This window comes from Polypterus senegalus, chromosome 8, assembly GCF_016835505.1.
Source record: "Polypterus senegalus isolate Bchr_013 chromosome 8, ASM1683550v1, whole genome shotgun sequence".
NCBI classification, from domain to species: domain Eukaryota; kingdom Metazoa; phylum Chordata; class Cladistia; order Polypteriformes; family Polypteridae; genus Polypterus; species Polypterus senegalus.
The window spans coordinates 12,309,500-12,326,327 of record NC_053161.1 but is presented as its reverse complement, the minus strand read 5'-3'; the positions used below and the strand labels follow the sequence as shown (position 1 = coordinate 12,326,327).

At 37.1% G+C, this 16,828-nt stretch overlaps 1 protein-coding gene across 1 annotated transcript in view; it reads left to right on the top strand.

Moving 5' to 3' along the window:
- LOC120533589 (RDS/peripherin-like protein xRDS35) overlaps window positions 1–16,350 on the top strand; it is a 34,822-nt gene extending 18,472 nt beyond the window's left edge. Inside the window, exons 2-3 of the mRNA XM_039760514.1 lie at window positions 7,098–7,344; window positions 15,721–16,350. Of these exons, the coding sequence (XP_039616448.1) occupies window positions 7,098–7,344; window positions 15,721–15,930 (457 nt within the window). The 3' untranslated portion in view covers window positions 15,931–16,350. The remainder of the gene's footprint in view (window positions 1–7,097; window positions 7,345–15,720) is intronic.
- The last annotated feature ends 478 nt before the right edge of the window (window positions 16,351–16,828 follow it).

The window sequence follows — 16,828 nt, the reverse complement described above, 5'->3', positions numbered from 1 at the left end:
TCTGGGAAAGGGTGAAGCATCATAATTATCTTATGAAATATTTTTTTTACTTGCAATTCTTGTCTAAACAATCGCAGCAAGAAATATTCTTTGTTTTATGAACAATAGCTTGCATGATTTCTGGTCTTTTATGAGTATTAAATGAGTAAATTGCATGGTTGTTAGTTTCTCAGTGTCGGCATTCTTTAGATGCTACAGACAGCCTGAAGTGATAATGGAGCTAACGACTGCAAGTTTAACAGAAGGAGTTTTTGGTTTTACAAGTTTAGATTTCCTATTAAATTTAGACAAAGAAAAATGTATAAAGTTAATATTTATCTAAACCACCTAGGGCTTCTACTTTTTTCAACTGCTGGAAATAACACTGCCTTGCAGTTAGGAGACCCGGGTTCACTTCCCAGGTCCTCCCTGTGTGGAGTTTGCATGTTCTCCCCGTGTACTCCGGTTTCCTCCCACAGTCCAGAGACATGCAGGTTAGGTGCATTGGCGATTCTAAATTGTCCCTAGTGTGAGCTTGGTGTGTGGGGGTGTGTGTGTGTGCCCTGCGGTGAGTTGGCACCCTGCCTGGGGTTTGTTTCCTGCCTTGTGCCCTGTGTTGGCTGGGATTGGCTCCAGCAGACCCCCGTGACCCTGTAGTTAGGATATAGCGGGTTGGATAATGGATGGATGTAAATAACACCACTAACTAAGAATACACAGGCTAACACATTTGCAGGCTTTTATCTTGTTTAGGAGAATACATAAGATTAGCCTGTAAACATTTAAGTGTGAAGCAGTAATGAAATTTATATTTTGTCCATTTCCTGTCACCTCAAGGGCAGGAGGTGATGCTTTGTCTTGAAGACTTCAGGGTCCACAAAGAAATGTGCAAGCATATTGTGTTGTTCAGGTCTCTCATTTTTGTTGTACTGCAATTTGTCTTCGAGACCCCCTCTTGCTATCCTATAAATACATTTACCAAGAGGTAGCCATTAGTTACCCCCTTCCTTCAGTAAGACAAATGCATGCTTTTCATATGGTATACGATGTGCTGTCCACCTCACTTTCTTCAGTGAGGCTCAAAGGATGGAGCTGCTGGTTTGTATCAGGATCTTCAGGCTCACCAGCACAGATAGAAGAGAAAAACAATAAGATTGCACTCGTTGTTCAGTTGTTCAGGTTTCAAGTCTCTGCCGAATTGAGGTTTCACATAGTAATCCTCTCTTGCTAGCATGAAATATATCTGTGACCAGTTAACACTTTTTTCCTTCAAGATAAATCCACTGCTTTTACATTTGGTTCCTCTTGCTTGTTCACTTTACGTGTGGCAGAATTCCTTAAAACACCAATGCCAAAGTCAGTAACAGGCTCTGTCTTCTGCTGATGAAGTGCTCCACTAGGATTCTGTGCAAAGTAAAGCAGCAATGGTGCATCTGATCCAACACAGAGCTTAGTCCAGGCAGACGGTGTGGGTTCTGGTGCTTACCCTCAGTTATAAAGGAAGGAGGTGAGAGCTGCCATGAGGTTCTATGGTACATAAATCTAACCTTTTGTATTATAATTGGTGCACAGGCTTGTCCATGAAGGTTTGCAAGCCAACCAGGCACCTAAAAATGTGGGCCCTAGCAAGAGTGTCATTCCATTATGATTATTATTGACATGTCATTTGGAGATGGAGCCGATTGTAGCAGTTCCACACTCCATTTTATTTTTTAGCTCATCGAGAAATTCCATTCTGGTTGAGGGTTGGTTGAAACATCACTGATCTGGAAGAAAAATGAAAGCCTTATTTGCCATGCCAAGAACAGAAGTCAATGTTAGTATTCCCAACAATTGCCCTGGATCTCCCCTCTGACCAAAGCAGGTTTTCCTTGAGAATGTATGTATGTGCATTCTGGTTCATTTGTTGTTCTCACTATCTTGTAAAGTGCCTCATCTCCTTACTGTTCAACAGAATTCCTGTAGCACTATGCTACCATGTTATTTAGACCTTTCTAATTAAGCTGAAGTTTGCATTTTATTTTATTAGATAGTGTCTCAAGAGTTTCTTCCAGTATGAACTTTTCTGACTAAGGTTCCTTTTAATCAATTAGTCGGTTTTAAAGACAATTTGGGTGATTCCACATTCTTTATGTTTCTTAAGCCTGAAAATATTTCAAACCTTGGTTAACCGATTGTATTCCTTAACATGTCTCTGCCTTCTCACGTGTGAATCGTGTGCACAGGTCCTTGCTGGTCGCGGTGGAGTTTCTGCAGTAGTATGCAGGCTCTTATGCAGTGTTTTCTTTTTCTGAAGTCACGCTTGTGTGCAGAAATGAAAGGCTTAAAGTTAGAGTGGCTGTCTATCTTCTGTACAATTCCTCACACATTTTGATTCAAGTTTAATCCACACTTCTTGCTTTCCTATGCGTCACTGTCCTGTTCCCCCAATTAAAAACTCAATAACCAGTAACCGCAGCAAACCTTGTATGTGGGTATTACTTGGCTTAGGAGTCTGAGCTTTGGGGGAAAACTCAGATGTGAGTGTTGTAGAATGTCCATTTAGGGCAGGGATCTCTAACTCCAGTCCTGGACAGCCGCAGTGGCTGCAGGTTTTCATTCTAACCCTTTTCTTAATCTTTTTTTGCTGCTAATTAAATTCTTTTGAATTAATTTGAATTGACCTGAAGTATCAAACCCAGTAATTGTTTTCTTTTTCCTTAATTAGCAGTGTGGCAGTAGGGGGCGCTAGTGCTCCCTTGAACCCTCAGGTACAACTCCAGACACCAGGTAAAAGTCCAAGACTCTTTATTTTCGTCTTCCACCAATGTGCACCAAGCACCTTCCACACTACTCATACAAAACAACAATAAACCAAATATTCTCTCTCCTCCTCGCCCAGACACTTTGCTCCTCTCCCTCCCAGCACAGCTCAGTGTCTGGACTGAGGCATCGTCCCTTTATAGCCCCTGACCCGGAGGTGTTCCTGTCCAATTAAGCCCATAGTTCTTTATTACTTCCGGGTCAGGGTAAACAGTCCTTTTCCTCAACCCGAGAGCACGTCGTTCCTTCATGTCACATGACCGTGACGTACTCCCGGGTTATAGGCAACACAAGAGTCCATGAGCCCCCCTACAGCGACTCCCGGTGGTCCCAAAGGTATCCAGCAGGGCTGTGTAAAAACACTACATAGTCCATAAGGCCCTGCTGGAACTCAGGGCACGATCCTCCTGTCGGGAGTGCTCCTCCTGGTGGCCTGGGGGTGAGGGCCGGAGCACGAAGTCGGCAGTCCCCCACAGCAGCCAATCAATAATGAGATGCAAAATGAACCAAAACATGACCAACAAACTGTGATCATCATTCAATATCTGAAAATAAAAAGGGTGGAGGTCTCAGGAATGCTGATCTGCTCAGGTTTCCAAAACATTTTAACTGTGCTCTTAGAAAAGTAAAGAAACAAAAATACACAATTTTGGAAATGTCTGCTATTTCACAATGAGAGCAGCAACAAGCCATGGAATTAAAGAACGGGTTTAATTAATGACAAGACTCGGTGCCTCATTAAGTAACTGGTTGGAGTGAAATTAGTGGGAGTTTGAGGCCCAGGCTTAGTTGGTCTTCTGTTGGCTCACTCACTTCACAGTTCATTTCTGTTTGGGTGCCATTTAAGGAAAGAAACAAAATAAAATTCCTGTTTTTCATCTACTGCTCCTCTTAAATATGGTGTTCCTCAGGGATTCATTTTGGGTCCTATCTTATTCTCTATATACCTTTACCCTATTGGAGCTATTTTTAGGAAATTGAACATTTCTTTTCACTGCTATGCTGATGATACACAGGTTTATATTCCTGTCTGCAACTCTCCAATAAATCAACTGCACAACTGTCTTTCTGAAATAAGATCCTTGATGGCTAATAATTTTCTTGATCTAAATCAAAATAAAAAGGAGGTGCTTATAGTGGGTCCATCAGCTAAAGCCCAAATTGGTCTTGGACTTCTCGACTCTTTCTCTGTCTTTTGCAAACCTCAAATCCGCAATCTTGGTGTTATCTTTGACAGTAACCTCTCTTTTGAGAAACAAGTAAATCCTGTAGTCAAGAATTGCTTTTTCCAGCTTTGTCTATTAGGTAAGATCAAGCCTTTTTTATCTTCTAGGGATCTTGAGAAAGCTACTCATGCTTTTATCTTTTCTCGCCTTGATTAGTGCAACTCGCTGTATTCTGGGATTAGTTAATCCCTGATACGCAGGTTACAGTTGGTCCAGAATGCTGCTGCTTGCTTTCTGGTTGGGGCTAGGAACTATGACTCTGTTTCTCCAATATTAGCTTCTTTACACTGGCTGCCTGTCAGTTTTGGAATTGATTTTAAAATCTTCTTCTAGTTTTTAAATCTTTACATGGGCTCGCTCGTGCCTTTTTATCTGAATTGTGTGTTTTACACCAGCCATCCAGAGTGCTTAGATCTTCTGGTCAGTTGTACCAAGTGTAAAACTAAGGGGGACAGGGCTTCTGCAGCTGCTGCACCTCGCCTGTGGAACTCTTTACCTCAGTACATAAAGGAGTCATCTAAAATTGAACTGTTCAAAACAAGATTAAAGACTCATTTCAATTCACTTGCATTCCATGACCTTCAGTAATACTGATGGTTTCCTCATTGTGATTATGTAACATTACTTCTATTTATTATTTATTTTATTTATGTTCATTTATTTTATTTCTATTTATGTTATTCATGTTAATTGTATGTTTTCTTTAATTCTATTATTGTAAAGCACTTTGGCCACAGCATTCCTATTTTGTTTTAAATGTGCTATATAAATAAAATTGAAATTGACAAAGCAATTCAGAGGAACACATCTTAAAAAACAAGTCAATTAAAATTAATTCAAAAGAATTTAATTAGCAGCAAAAACAGGTCACTAATTAAGAAAAGGGTTAGATTGAAAACCTACAGCCACCGAGGGCCCTCCAGGACCAGAGTTTGAGATCCCTGATTTAGGAGTTCAGGTTATCAATGGAAAAGATACTGTGATAAGACCTTAGAGCCATAAATATTACCAAATAAAACTGACAGATAAATAATTCATTTGTTCTGAACATGTCTTTACGTTGATTCACAATCATAGTGTGACCGAAAAACAATTGTGCAACTGTAAAAAATGTTTGCTTAAGAAAATGTGCATAATATATTCATGCAAAATAAATTGAAGGCACAAAATTCAATAAAAGAAAGCAATAATTAAAAGTTTGACAGCATATGTTATAATGCTTTCATTCCCTGAAAATGTTTGCATTTATACCTTATAAGAACAAAACAAAACACAAACGTGAGACAGCCATTAAAAATCATTTACAATATGCTATGCCCCACTACTTGCATGAAGAATTATTTTTGCTCAACTGTATAACTCTGTGGAAAATTACATTCAATATTCAAAAAAAAGCAAATCCTATTTGTGAGGATTTTTTTTCGTAATTTGGCATGAACTCATTAACATATGATTACAATTTCATGCACATCAAAACCATTTCTGAATACAGAAGTTATTTTGTGTTTTCTTATTTTTAGTTTAGGACTTCCTTATTTTAATATTTAAGCAGATACTGTATTGGGCAAACCTTTATAACAGTAAATATTTTTGAAGTTCAGTAACTCACCATATTACCATATAAAAGTTAGCTTCAAAGATACCATAAGACCATATAAAAGATGGAATTACAATTCCACCAGTAAAGCAGTTAGGAATGTTACATTTAAGACCAAGCCTAAGCTACATCATTTGTTGGTCATCACTGGGAAATTGCACTGTTCAGAAAACCAAAACCACATTTTTCCACTTGAAAAGTCAATGCTGGAAATATTTTTGCCACATCAATTGGCTTGAACTGCTTCATCTTGTACAGAAATAAGAATTAACACCAAGATGTTTTGGTAGAAACCAGCATTGTTTTGTGTAGTTTATAAGCCTCCTTTGCTTATCAAGGTTTGTCTCTGATGCTGTGCCTCTCCCTTGACTTATCAACCGCTAATGTCATCAGTCCTGCCCGCTGTACATGGCTTATCAGTATGAAGATTTCTTAGAGTGGTGGCCTCTAGCAATAAGTAACTTATTGTTTCCCTTCATTTGGACAAATAACATTGAACCTCCAAATAGAAATTAAGGATATAGTATCAGCATGGTATTGCAGTCATGCTGCTTCATAAATATAGCACAAATTAGGTTAAGTTCTGCGCCCAATTATTGTCTATGTGGACTTCCAGGTTGGGTTAATTGGGGACCCTAAATTGTCCATGTTTGTGCTAGTGAGCCCTGCGTTAGACTGCTAGCCTGTCCAAGGTTGTTTCCTGTTTAATATCCAGTGGTGTATTCTGGATATTCTGAAACTACAGAAAGAAAGGTCAGGTCTCAATAAAGTTGATCAGTTCAGGTCAGCAAAATATTTAGATGGTGTTCTTAGAAAAGAAAATCTAAAGTTTTTAAATGTATGGTGTGTGAGAATAAGAGTATCCACTGGTAATGGGATTAAATAATGGGTTTAACTAAAAACATGAACTGGCTTCTAAATAAGAAACTGGTTGGAGTTTGAGGCCCCAACTTAGCTGGTCATCTGTTACCTTACTCCACATCTCAGATTTCTTTGGCTGCCATTTAAAGACAAAAGAATAACTTCAGAGGAATGCATCTTAAAGAAAAAAAAACAATAATTCAATTTTAAAGAAGGACAAAAAAATCAAATAAGAGTAGAAATTGGTGGGTGATTATGAAGGTGGTAGAAAGGAAAACCTGTAGCCAAGGTATCCCTTCATTGATCTCAGTTGGACAAATTGTCATGAAGTTGAGGACCTCTCAGAGGTTTCTGGGGTCTGAATACACTGCAGTGTTTTCCCTTCCAAATGGCTATTCTTTAAATTGCTTTAAAGTTCTGCTACATTTTTACTGTATTATACCTTGCATTTTTGTATATGTACTGTGTGTGTATGTATATGTCACAATTAACTAAATTGTGAAAAGCTTGTGAATGACCATTTAGTCTCTACAGCATACACAGAATTTTATTTTGAGCAGTGCATTCTAAAAGCAGGTTAGATTGGCGCGTCCTATAATTTTGATATTTATACCCTTTTTTTCCCCCCTCAGCCGTATCAAGAGTAATGTAGATGGGAGATACCTTGTGGATGGAGTCCCCTTCAGCTGCTGCAATCCCAGCTCCCCAAGACCCTGCATTCAACACCAGATGACCAATAACTCTGCCCACTACAACTACGATTATACAACAGAGGAGCTGAATGTGTTCCGACGTGGCTGTCGTGAGGCACTAGTCAGCTACTACATGGGCCTCATGAACACGATTGGGGTTTTGGTGCTACTGTTCTTCTTAATTCAGGTAAAGGAGATATGCAATTTTATAGACGATAGTTCTAATAAGACAAAGTTGCAGTTTTAGTATGTTGAATGCCTGATCCTTGAACATTATGCAATGGTTTTCTAGATCTGTGCTGTTTTTTCATACAAACCGGATTCCAAAAAAGTTGGGACACTAAACAAACTGTGAATAAAAACTGAATGCAATGATGTGGAGATGGCAAATGTCAATATTTTATTTGTAATAGAACGTCGATGACAGATCAAAAGTTTAATCCGAGTAAATGTATCATTTTAAAGGAAAAATATTTTGATTCAAAATTTCACGGTGTCAACAAATCCCAAAGAAGTTGGGACAAGTAGCAATAAGAGGCTGGAAAAAGTAAATTTGAGCATAACGAAGAGCTGGAAGACCAATAAACACTAATTAGGTCAATTGGCAACATGATTGGGTATAAAAAGAGCTTCTCAGAGTGGCAGTGTCTCTCAGAAGCCAAGATGGGTAGAGGATCACCAATTCCCACAATGTTGCGCAGAAAGATAGTGGAGCAATATCAGAAAGGTGTTACCCAGCGAAAAATTGCAAAGACTTTGCATCTATCATCATCAACTGTGCATAACATCATCCGAAGATTCAGAGAATCTGGAACAATCTCTGTGCGTAAGGGTCAACCATACTGGATGCCCGTGATCTCCGGGCCCTTAAACAACACTGCACCACAAACAGGAATGCTACTGTAAAGGAAATCACAGAATGGGCTCAGGAATACTTCCAGAAACCATTGTCAGTGAACACAATCCACCGTGCCATCCGCCGTTGCCAGCTGAAACTCTACAGTGCAAAGAAGAAGCCATTTCTAAGCAAGATCCACAAGCTCAGGCGTTGTCACTGGGCCAGGGATCATTTAAAATGGAGTGTGGCAAAATGGAAGACTGTTCTGTGGTCAGACGAGTCACGATTCAAGTTCTTTTGGAAATCTGGGACGCCATGTCATCCGGACCAAAGAGGACAAGGACAACCCAAGTTGTTATCAACGCTCAGTTCAGAAGCCTGCATCTCTGATGGTATGGGGCTGCATGAGTGCGTGTGGCATGGGCAGCTTGCATGTCTGGAAAGGCACCATCAATGCAGAAAAATATATTCAGGTTCTAGAACAACATATGCTCCCATCCAGACGTCATCTCTTTCAGGGAAGACCCTGCATTTTTCAACAAGATAATGCCAGACCACATTCTGCATCAATCACAACATCATGGCTGCGTAGGAGAAGGATCCGGTACTGAAATGGCCAGTCTGCAGTCCAGATCTTTCACCTATAGAGAACATTTGGCGCATCATAAAGAGGAAGGTGCGACAAAGAAGGCCCAAGACGATTGAACAGTTAGAGGCCTGTATTAGAAAAGAATGGGAGAGCATTCCTATTTCTAAACTTGAGAAACTGGTCTCCTCGGTCCCCAGACGTCTGTTGAGTGTTGTAAGAAGAAGGGGAGATGCCACACAGTGGTGAAAATGGCCTTGTCCCAACTTTTTTGGGATTTGTTGACACCATGAAATTCTGAATCAACATATTTTTCCCTTAAAATGATACATTTTCTCAGTTTAAACTTTTGTTCCGTGATTTATGTTCTATTCTGAATAAAATATTAGAAGTTGGCACCTCCACATCATTGCATTCAGTTTTTATTCACGATTTGTATAGTGTCCCAACTTTTTTGGAATCCAGTTTGTATTTATTATTGGTAAATTTGTGATTTGAAGTGTTTTTGTGTGTTCGAAAGTTCTTCTGAAAAGGAGGTCTAAAATACATGTGTGATGGGCATGTTAACATGTAAGACATTCATAGAAATTACAAGACTACAACAGCTCTAACTGAAATTTTAAAGGTAGTAAATCATAAAAAGCCTTGATACATAAACCGAATAGAAACTTTATGCTTAGCCATGCACACAGCACTGTGTAATGACAGTGATTTTCGTTATATTCAGTATGTGCTGTGTTCAACTAAATTCATGAAAGTAGCATTCACTTGTTTTCAGTGACTGCACATAATGTTTAAAAGGAAACGAGTGAAGCATTAAGACACTAAAAATAAACTAAAATGACATTTAATACACTTCACATTCTGACATTTTCAAGTCTAGCTGTTATAGCTTTGTGAACCTCATTTTTATGTGAAATGACACAGTATTTTTTTACTATTCTCTTTCTAAACGTTTCTCATCCTTCTCAAATGATTTAAAAAGCACTAACCTATACTCATCACAATCCGAAAAGTACAGGCAGGCAAGTTGTAAACACTCAACTGTTAACTATCCATATTGCAACATCATATTTAAAGTATAAGGTAGGCCGGGACATTTAGTGTAATGGAGAAGGCAAGTCCTTAGTTGTAGAGTAGCCAGCGCACGTGGATATCCTTTTATAAGGTTGGTTGATCACTAACATTTATGCTTGGCTGTTCAGATATTCCATGCTATGTTGCACTATCTGGCAATTAAAAATTCTGGGCATGCTATAATGATCCTTTAGTTTACTCGGTCAAGCAAATGTCTTTGTATTATTAAACATACACCTGTTTTTTAGTTAACTGAATATTTCAACGTGTTTTCCAAATATGTAATGCAGCAGTACTATCAGTTGTGATCAGTGATAAAAATAAAAAAAAACTGATTCAAGAACACAAAATAGTAAAATGTAAATTGCATTCGAAATTAAAAAATGTTTTTTTCAGTTATTCTTTATTGTGTTAAATAGAATACAAAAAATCAGCTCTCTCTGTTAAGGAACCTTCAATTTTATATTCATTTTGTAACATTAAATATTTCGATTTGTTCAATTAGATTATTTAACCTACTCATGAAATGCATTTATGGCGGTTTTTACTCCTTTATATCTGTTAGTGGCTAAACAAAAAACGAGAAAAGAATGGGACTGTAGCCTTAAAAAATGTAATGTTGCTGTAAGAGAGGAGTGCAGGGTATTTCTTTTTATGTTATTAACCTGTTTTACCTACTTATGGGGTCTGCTTAACCACATTTTTAGTTTTTTATATTTAAAAAAAATTAAACAGCAAACACATTTACGTTACTGCATTGTCTTGTTCATTGCTGTCAGTTTTATGTTGCTTATTAATTTTAGCATGGATTAGCATTTTACTTTAGACCTGTTGTAATTATAATCCATGGTCATGAGTACTGCCTGACACATTGTGACATTCAGAAGTACTTCTTAAGTTCTCTTCAACAAATAATATCTTTAACCTCAGTACACAGTACTCCTCAGCATGTAAGCTTTATCAAATGTTGTGACAACAAAGAGCACAAACATCTATCTAGACTAGCAGTAAGATAGTAGCACTGATAGAATAGTTGAGCCATATTATCATTTTAGACATAGTCTTGACAACCTCAACATACTGTTATGTATGCCAGCATGCAGAAAAGAAAACAAAGCTTTATTGTACTGAGGCATGTTGGGGATCTTATTCAACCTAACCTTGGGGTGGAAGAGGAAACTGGAATTTCTGCAGAAGGTACGATCTTTGTCCACATGGAGCAGTGGATTCTTCCTTGCTAAGCAGCCTTTCAGGTTATGTTGATCTCATTTTATTGTGGATAGAGAAAGTTGTCTACCTGTTTTCCAGCATCTTGACAAGGTCCTTTGCTGCTCTTCTGGGATTGATTTGCACTTTTCATGCCAAAGTACATGCCAAAGTATGCGTCTCTTTCCCTGTGGTCTCAATGTGTTTATACTTGCGTATTATTGTTTGTACAGATGAACGTGGAACCTTCAGACATTTGGATGACCCAGATTTGTGGAGGTCCACAATTTTTTTTTTCGGAGGTCTTGCATTATTTCTTTTGATTTTCCCAATATGTCAAGCAAAGAGGCATCCACATGTTGACTTCAACTTAGGCTAACTGGCTAACAGAAAGTAACTCTCTAATTCACTAAAGGCTTGACATCATTTTTTGGAATTTTCCAAGCTGTTTAAAGCCACAGGTAACAAAGTGTATGTAAACATCTGACCCCCTGGATTTGTGATATAATCAATAAAAAGTCAAATACTCTTTCAGTGAAGATTATTGGAAAAAAATACTTTTGCCCAACACAAAGTAGATGTCTTAAAGGATATGCTAAATTTATAGTTTGTTAGTATAAAATTTGTGAAGGGGTTATAAAGTAAGTTTTCAAGAATTCATCCTAAGTGTATGGAAACTTCTGACTTCAACTGTAAATGAGAAGTTCAAAATATTTTGCATAAACTACTGCTGCATTCTAATAACCTCTATGGCCAGCATGTATAAATGGACAATCTAACTGTTGACCTCTCTAAGCAAAGGAATCCAGCAAAGTACTTTATCGAGGCATATAATCTCTTCCATCAGTTATTCTTAAAGTATTTATATTTATGGACCCCTTGTAGAAATAATTGTGTGTGTGTGTGTGTGTATGCATTCATTACACACAATAGCCAAAGTGGTGTGAGGCCTCCAAAATATCAAACCAGGCAGGAATTTAAACTAACCTGCCCAGAAGAGGCTCGTTCCTAGCAGCCCACGTGGCAACTCAACTGGCTGGCTTTGGCCTAAACCCACCCAAATGGGCTTTGCTTTCAAAAGCTCAAAAATATACAAGCAAACTGCAAAAATGTAATTAAAATGTCCTAGAAAGGGAGGGGATTACTAGCTTGTGATGCAAGAGGCAGTTCTAGCCTCAAAATATAGGGAGCATAGACATTTCAAAAAACAGTACATGAATTATTCTAAATGTAATAAAAATAGTAATACATGAAACATAATGACTAAATGATAAATGAACAGAACAATATTAACAGAAATAAAAAAATAAATGAAAAAGATAAGGAAAAGGAACATAAACAAAAGTCCAGGGAGGAACACTGGCTAAAACATAACATTGTGCCCCTTTTTACATGAAATGATTTGTAGGGTGGGGTATCAGCGCTTAGTGGTATCAATTAGCCATCACAACCAGTAAACCTTTTTTCACAAGTCTCTTCTCATGGAATGGTCGCTCTTGATTGTACAAATGTAATAATTTCTGAACTAAGAAGTTTTGATTATATTATTTTGCTATATTTGTCATAAAATTAGAAATGTTAACTGATGGGTCAACATATATAATATTGTATCTACAATTTTTATTTGGATCCTGCAAATAGAAATGTATTCGTTAAAGTGAAATTTCTAACCAGTTTAACAATGGAAAGAAAATGACATATCATATAAATGTTGATTAAAGTATGTAGGATAATGGTTGTCATTGGAGGAATTTTCAGAGTCATTTAAGGAATCTATGCATTTTAGTTGAATTCTTTTCTGGACTCCCATTGGTTTTATTTTTAGTCACGTATGACCAGCAAAATCTTAGTACAAGAAAAAAAAAATTTTTAAAATTTTTTAGTGCATTTTTAATAAAATTATGTCACTTAAATTTTTATATATATATATATATATATATATATATATATATATATATATATATATATATATATATATATATTTTTTAGCAACCCTAATGCCACACAGTCCTCGGCATGTTACAAAAACCTTGACTTGGGTGGTAAAGTGATTTGACTGAAATGACATTAGTGACAGAGCGGAATCGAACCTATGACCTTAAAGTGAAACGTTAACATTCATTCCTGTTCATTTCTCATTTCTGAAAATCCTAACCACAGTAAAACCTTACACATGTGAAGTACTGGAAATGTGCGTTTGTCTCTTGGAGAATCGAACCTTCAATCTTTCTTAGAAAAGCCCAATACTTTACTGAAAAGAGTATGTCGTCAAATTTGTATATAAATCAGAGGTCCCCACACTTTTTCGGCTTGCGAGCTACTTTTAAAATGAGCAGGTCAAAATGATCTACCTACATTAAATAATACATACATATATATATACACTGAGTATCAGAGGTGGGTAGTAACAAGTTACATTTACTCTGTTACATTTACTTGAGTAACTTTTTAAAAAAATTGTACTTCTAAGAGTAGTTTTACTGCACCATACTTTCTACTTTTACTTGAGGACATTTGTGAAGAAGAAACGATACTCTTACTCCGCTACATTGGGCAACACTTGAATCGTTAGACTGTATCTAATGGAGAAAAGGTGACAGACAATTTTCAATCTGCTCTGTAGCGTATGCTGTCAAATTGCGCACATGCCTTCCATTGTGTCTCAACTGCAATTTTAGTTCCCTCTCCTTTTTCTTTCTCAGATCGCTTTTCGGAAGGAAGTCAGTTTCGTAGTTTTTAGGAACAGTTTGAAAGTGCCTTTCCACATTTTCCTTCTTTGAAATAGCAATGATAGATTGACAGATCAGACAAACGCACTTTCACAATTCCACATCCAACCCATAACCAACAAATTTTTCTTTAAATCCCTTCTTTAGTCGATATAAATTTGGAGGCTAACTAGATCACTTAGATAGCCAGAGTCTTGCAGTAGCTCGTGTGTTTGATCGTGAGTGCGGGATGACCAGTGTGTTAGATGAAAAGAGATCTCAGACTGGCCGCCCTGTATGTCAATCAAGTGGCAAATGCCATAGGGAGGATATATGATAAACTAACATTTACAAAAAAAAATTTTTTTTTTGAATGCAACGCGATCTACCTGCACTACCTTTCCATGCTACTGATATAAATGATGAAAAACTGGTAAAATAAAATAAAAAAAAAAATAGTTTGTATACATTGGTCTCAAACCTTCAACCATTTGATTGAACATCCAACATGCTAACTACTTGACCAATGCTTCTTAACTATCATATTGAAGTAATTTGACAAAACTTCAATATCAATTAATCAAAATGATTTTATTTTTTAATTAATTTGTCTATATTGATCTTAAACCTCTATTTCAACCTCAAGTCCAACAAGCTAATCACACTAATTTTTCATATACCGCATATACTTGCGTATAAGTCGGGTCTTGAAACCCGAAATATTGGTCATAAAATCAAACCCCGATTTATATGCTCATTCAAAAATACGACATTTAATTTTTTTTTCTTTTTATATCTTCTTGCCTGCTCCAATCTTGCACCAGTTTCTCAGACACATCAAAATTAGTTGCAGCAGTGCAGTTACCAATTTCTTTTGCTACTTCAATGACTTTTAATTTAAAACCTGCTTCACATTTTCTTCTGATTGAATGCTCCATTGTAGATAAGGGATGCTCTTATGATAAAGGTGTATGAGGGTGTAAGATACAAAAAACATAAAACAGTACAATCGTCTCTTCAGAATAGTTTGTGTATTACCGTGTGGTCACGTAGACACAATACGTAAGAAAAAAAAGGCAGTGTGCTCTGTGGTTACTCTCTCAGGTGGGCGTCAACATATCATAATCTCTTGGACCAATAGCGGGAGTTTTCTGCGTTTGACTTATACGACCGACATTATAAAATATCGGAAGTTATACAGTAAAATCAACCACGGACATATCCGCGGGAGAACTTTAACGTGAGTACAGTATATATGGCATATGTGTGTTGGTTAAAAGCAATGTATATATGTGTATTCGGTATAAATATTATATAATGAAATGAAAATTTTCAATTTGATGTAATTAACATACAGATCCTTGGTCAAAACTGACGAAATATTGTATTGTCTCCAGAGATCCGCATGCGTGCAAGGTTTAAAGGAAATCAGTTTTGGAAAAGTGGGTAAAAAATGATTGTAAAATTTGACCCTGACAAACAGAGAGGGAAAGTTGAATAAAATTGTGTAATAATGTAATAATAACTTAATAAAATAATGTGTAAAAGCTCTAGATTTTTGACGAACCCCTGGAAATGTGGGACTATTGGTGGTTTTTAAGTATCTACTAACTATACAATCAAAGAAATAAACATCAGTAAAAATGGTGTTAATGGATAATGGATGAAATGCACTCTAAGAACTAAAGGGCTGAATATGAAAGCACACAATCTTGAGTATTGAACCCATTGCTTTTTCTAACCCTGACTAGTTCATGCTCATTGTTGAAGGTCCAGCCATCCACTCATACACTGAATACACTTCTTACTTATTGGAAATCCTGGCAGCACTGGCTACAAGATAGTGACTACTGTATATAAAATAAAGACTGGAAGCTGATTTGAGTAGAAAACATTTTAAGCAGAAAACTAGACTGCACCACAATAGCCAGTGAAGGTAAAACATCTTCCAACATAATAAAACGGAACTGCAACTGGTCAGCAGTCCTAATCTGTTTCTCATGTCACCAGGTTTGTAGCTCCACAAACAATGTGACTTTCTGATTCAGGCCAGTTCTAGTCTCCTGGTTGGTGGTTCATATTTCTGGATGGTTCACAAGCCAATTCTCTCTAGCTGAAGGTTTTTATGTTGTGTTGTTCTTCTTTCAGATGGGTGTACTTGTCAGCCTTCGTTATCTTCAGACAGCCATGGATGGTGTCGTTGGCCAAGAGAACACCGAGTGTGAGACCGAGGGTTATATTTTGGAGAAAGGGGTGAAGGAAACAATTAAACTTACAATCCAGAAAATTGCTAAGATCTTTCAACCCAATCAAGTGCAAAATGAGCAAGCAGAAAGTGCACCAGGAACTGCTGGGTAGGCTTCTGTTAGCTAAATTATCCTCATTCAGACTTCAGTTTCCATGTAAACCTTCATTCCATGTCAACAAACCCTAGATGATAGAACAGATTCTGTCTACTGAAGATGGACTCTGTTGACTAACAATGATCAGATTGTGTACCCATCTGTCTCTGATTTAGCCTGAAAAGCTATCATATAAAACTAACGTAGCACAAAGGAAAACAAACACCCCTTGCTTCATCCTTACCCATCACTTTCATCCAAATCTGGGAATTACTAACTGTAGGCCCTTCTGCATTGATCAAGTTGAAAAGAGTTAAGAATATTTCCTCTCCTTTGTTTTCTGCTTTCTGTCTTCCTGCTTCTGTACATAAATCCTCAGCCATCACAGTCTTGTTTTAGTTTGTATAACTTTTTCCAGGAATGTAAATCTATATTCAATTGCAGAGTAGTGGCATAGAAGTTAATAAACGTGTAAGTATATAATCTATGTATTTCTTTTTGTTTTAACTCCAGAGTGGAACATTCTTCTGCTCTGTGATTACCTGCTTCATTGCACCTACTTCATCCATCCCTGTTTTGTTTCTTTTCTCAATCCCAAGGTGTTTTACTAATAAAAAGCTATAATATAGACTTTTTTGTTTGTTAACAGGCAGATTGGCTAACTTACTGAAGATCTCATAGCCGTCAGTTTAGTTTAGATCTTAACGTCTTAGCAATTAGATAATTGTATACCTGTTTATGAAAAAAAATGTACAATTACAGCATTTTAGGGGCATGCTCAGTTTCAGAAAAAAATATATGTTTTCTTGTTGCTTTAATGCGTTTGATTACATGTTTGGACTGTTGCATGGTGGTCCAATGGTTATCTGCGTTGGCTCACAGCTCCAGAGTCCTGAACAGACGCTGTGTGAAGT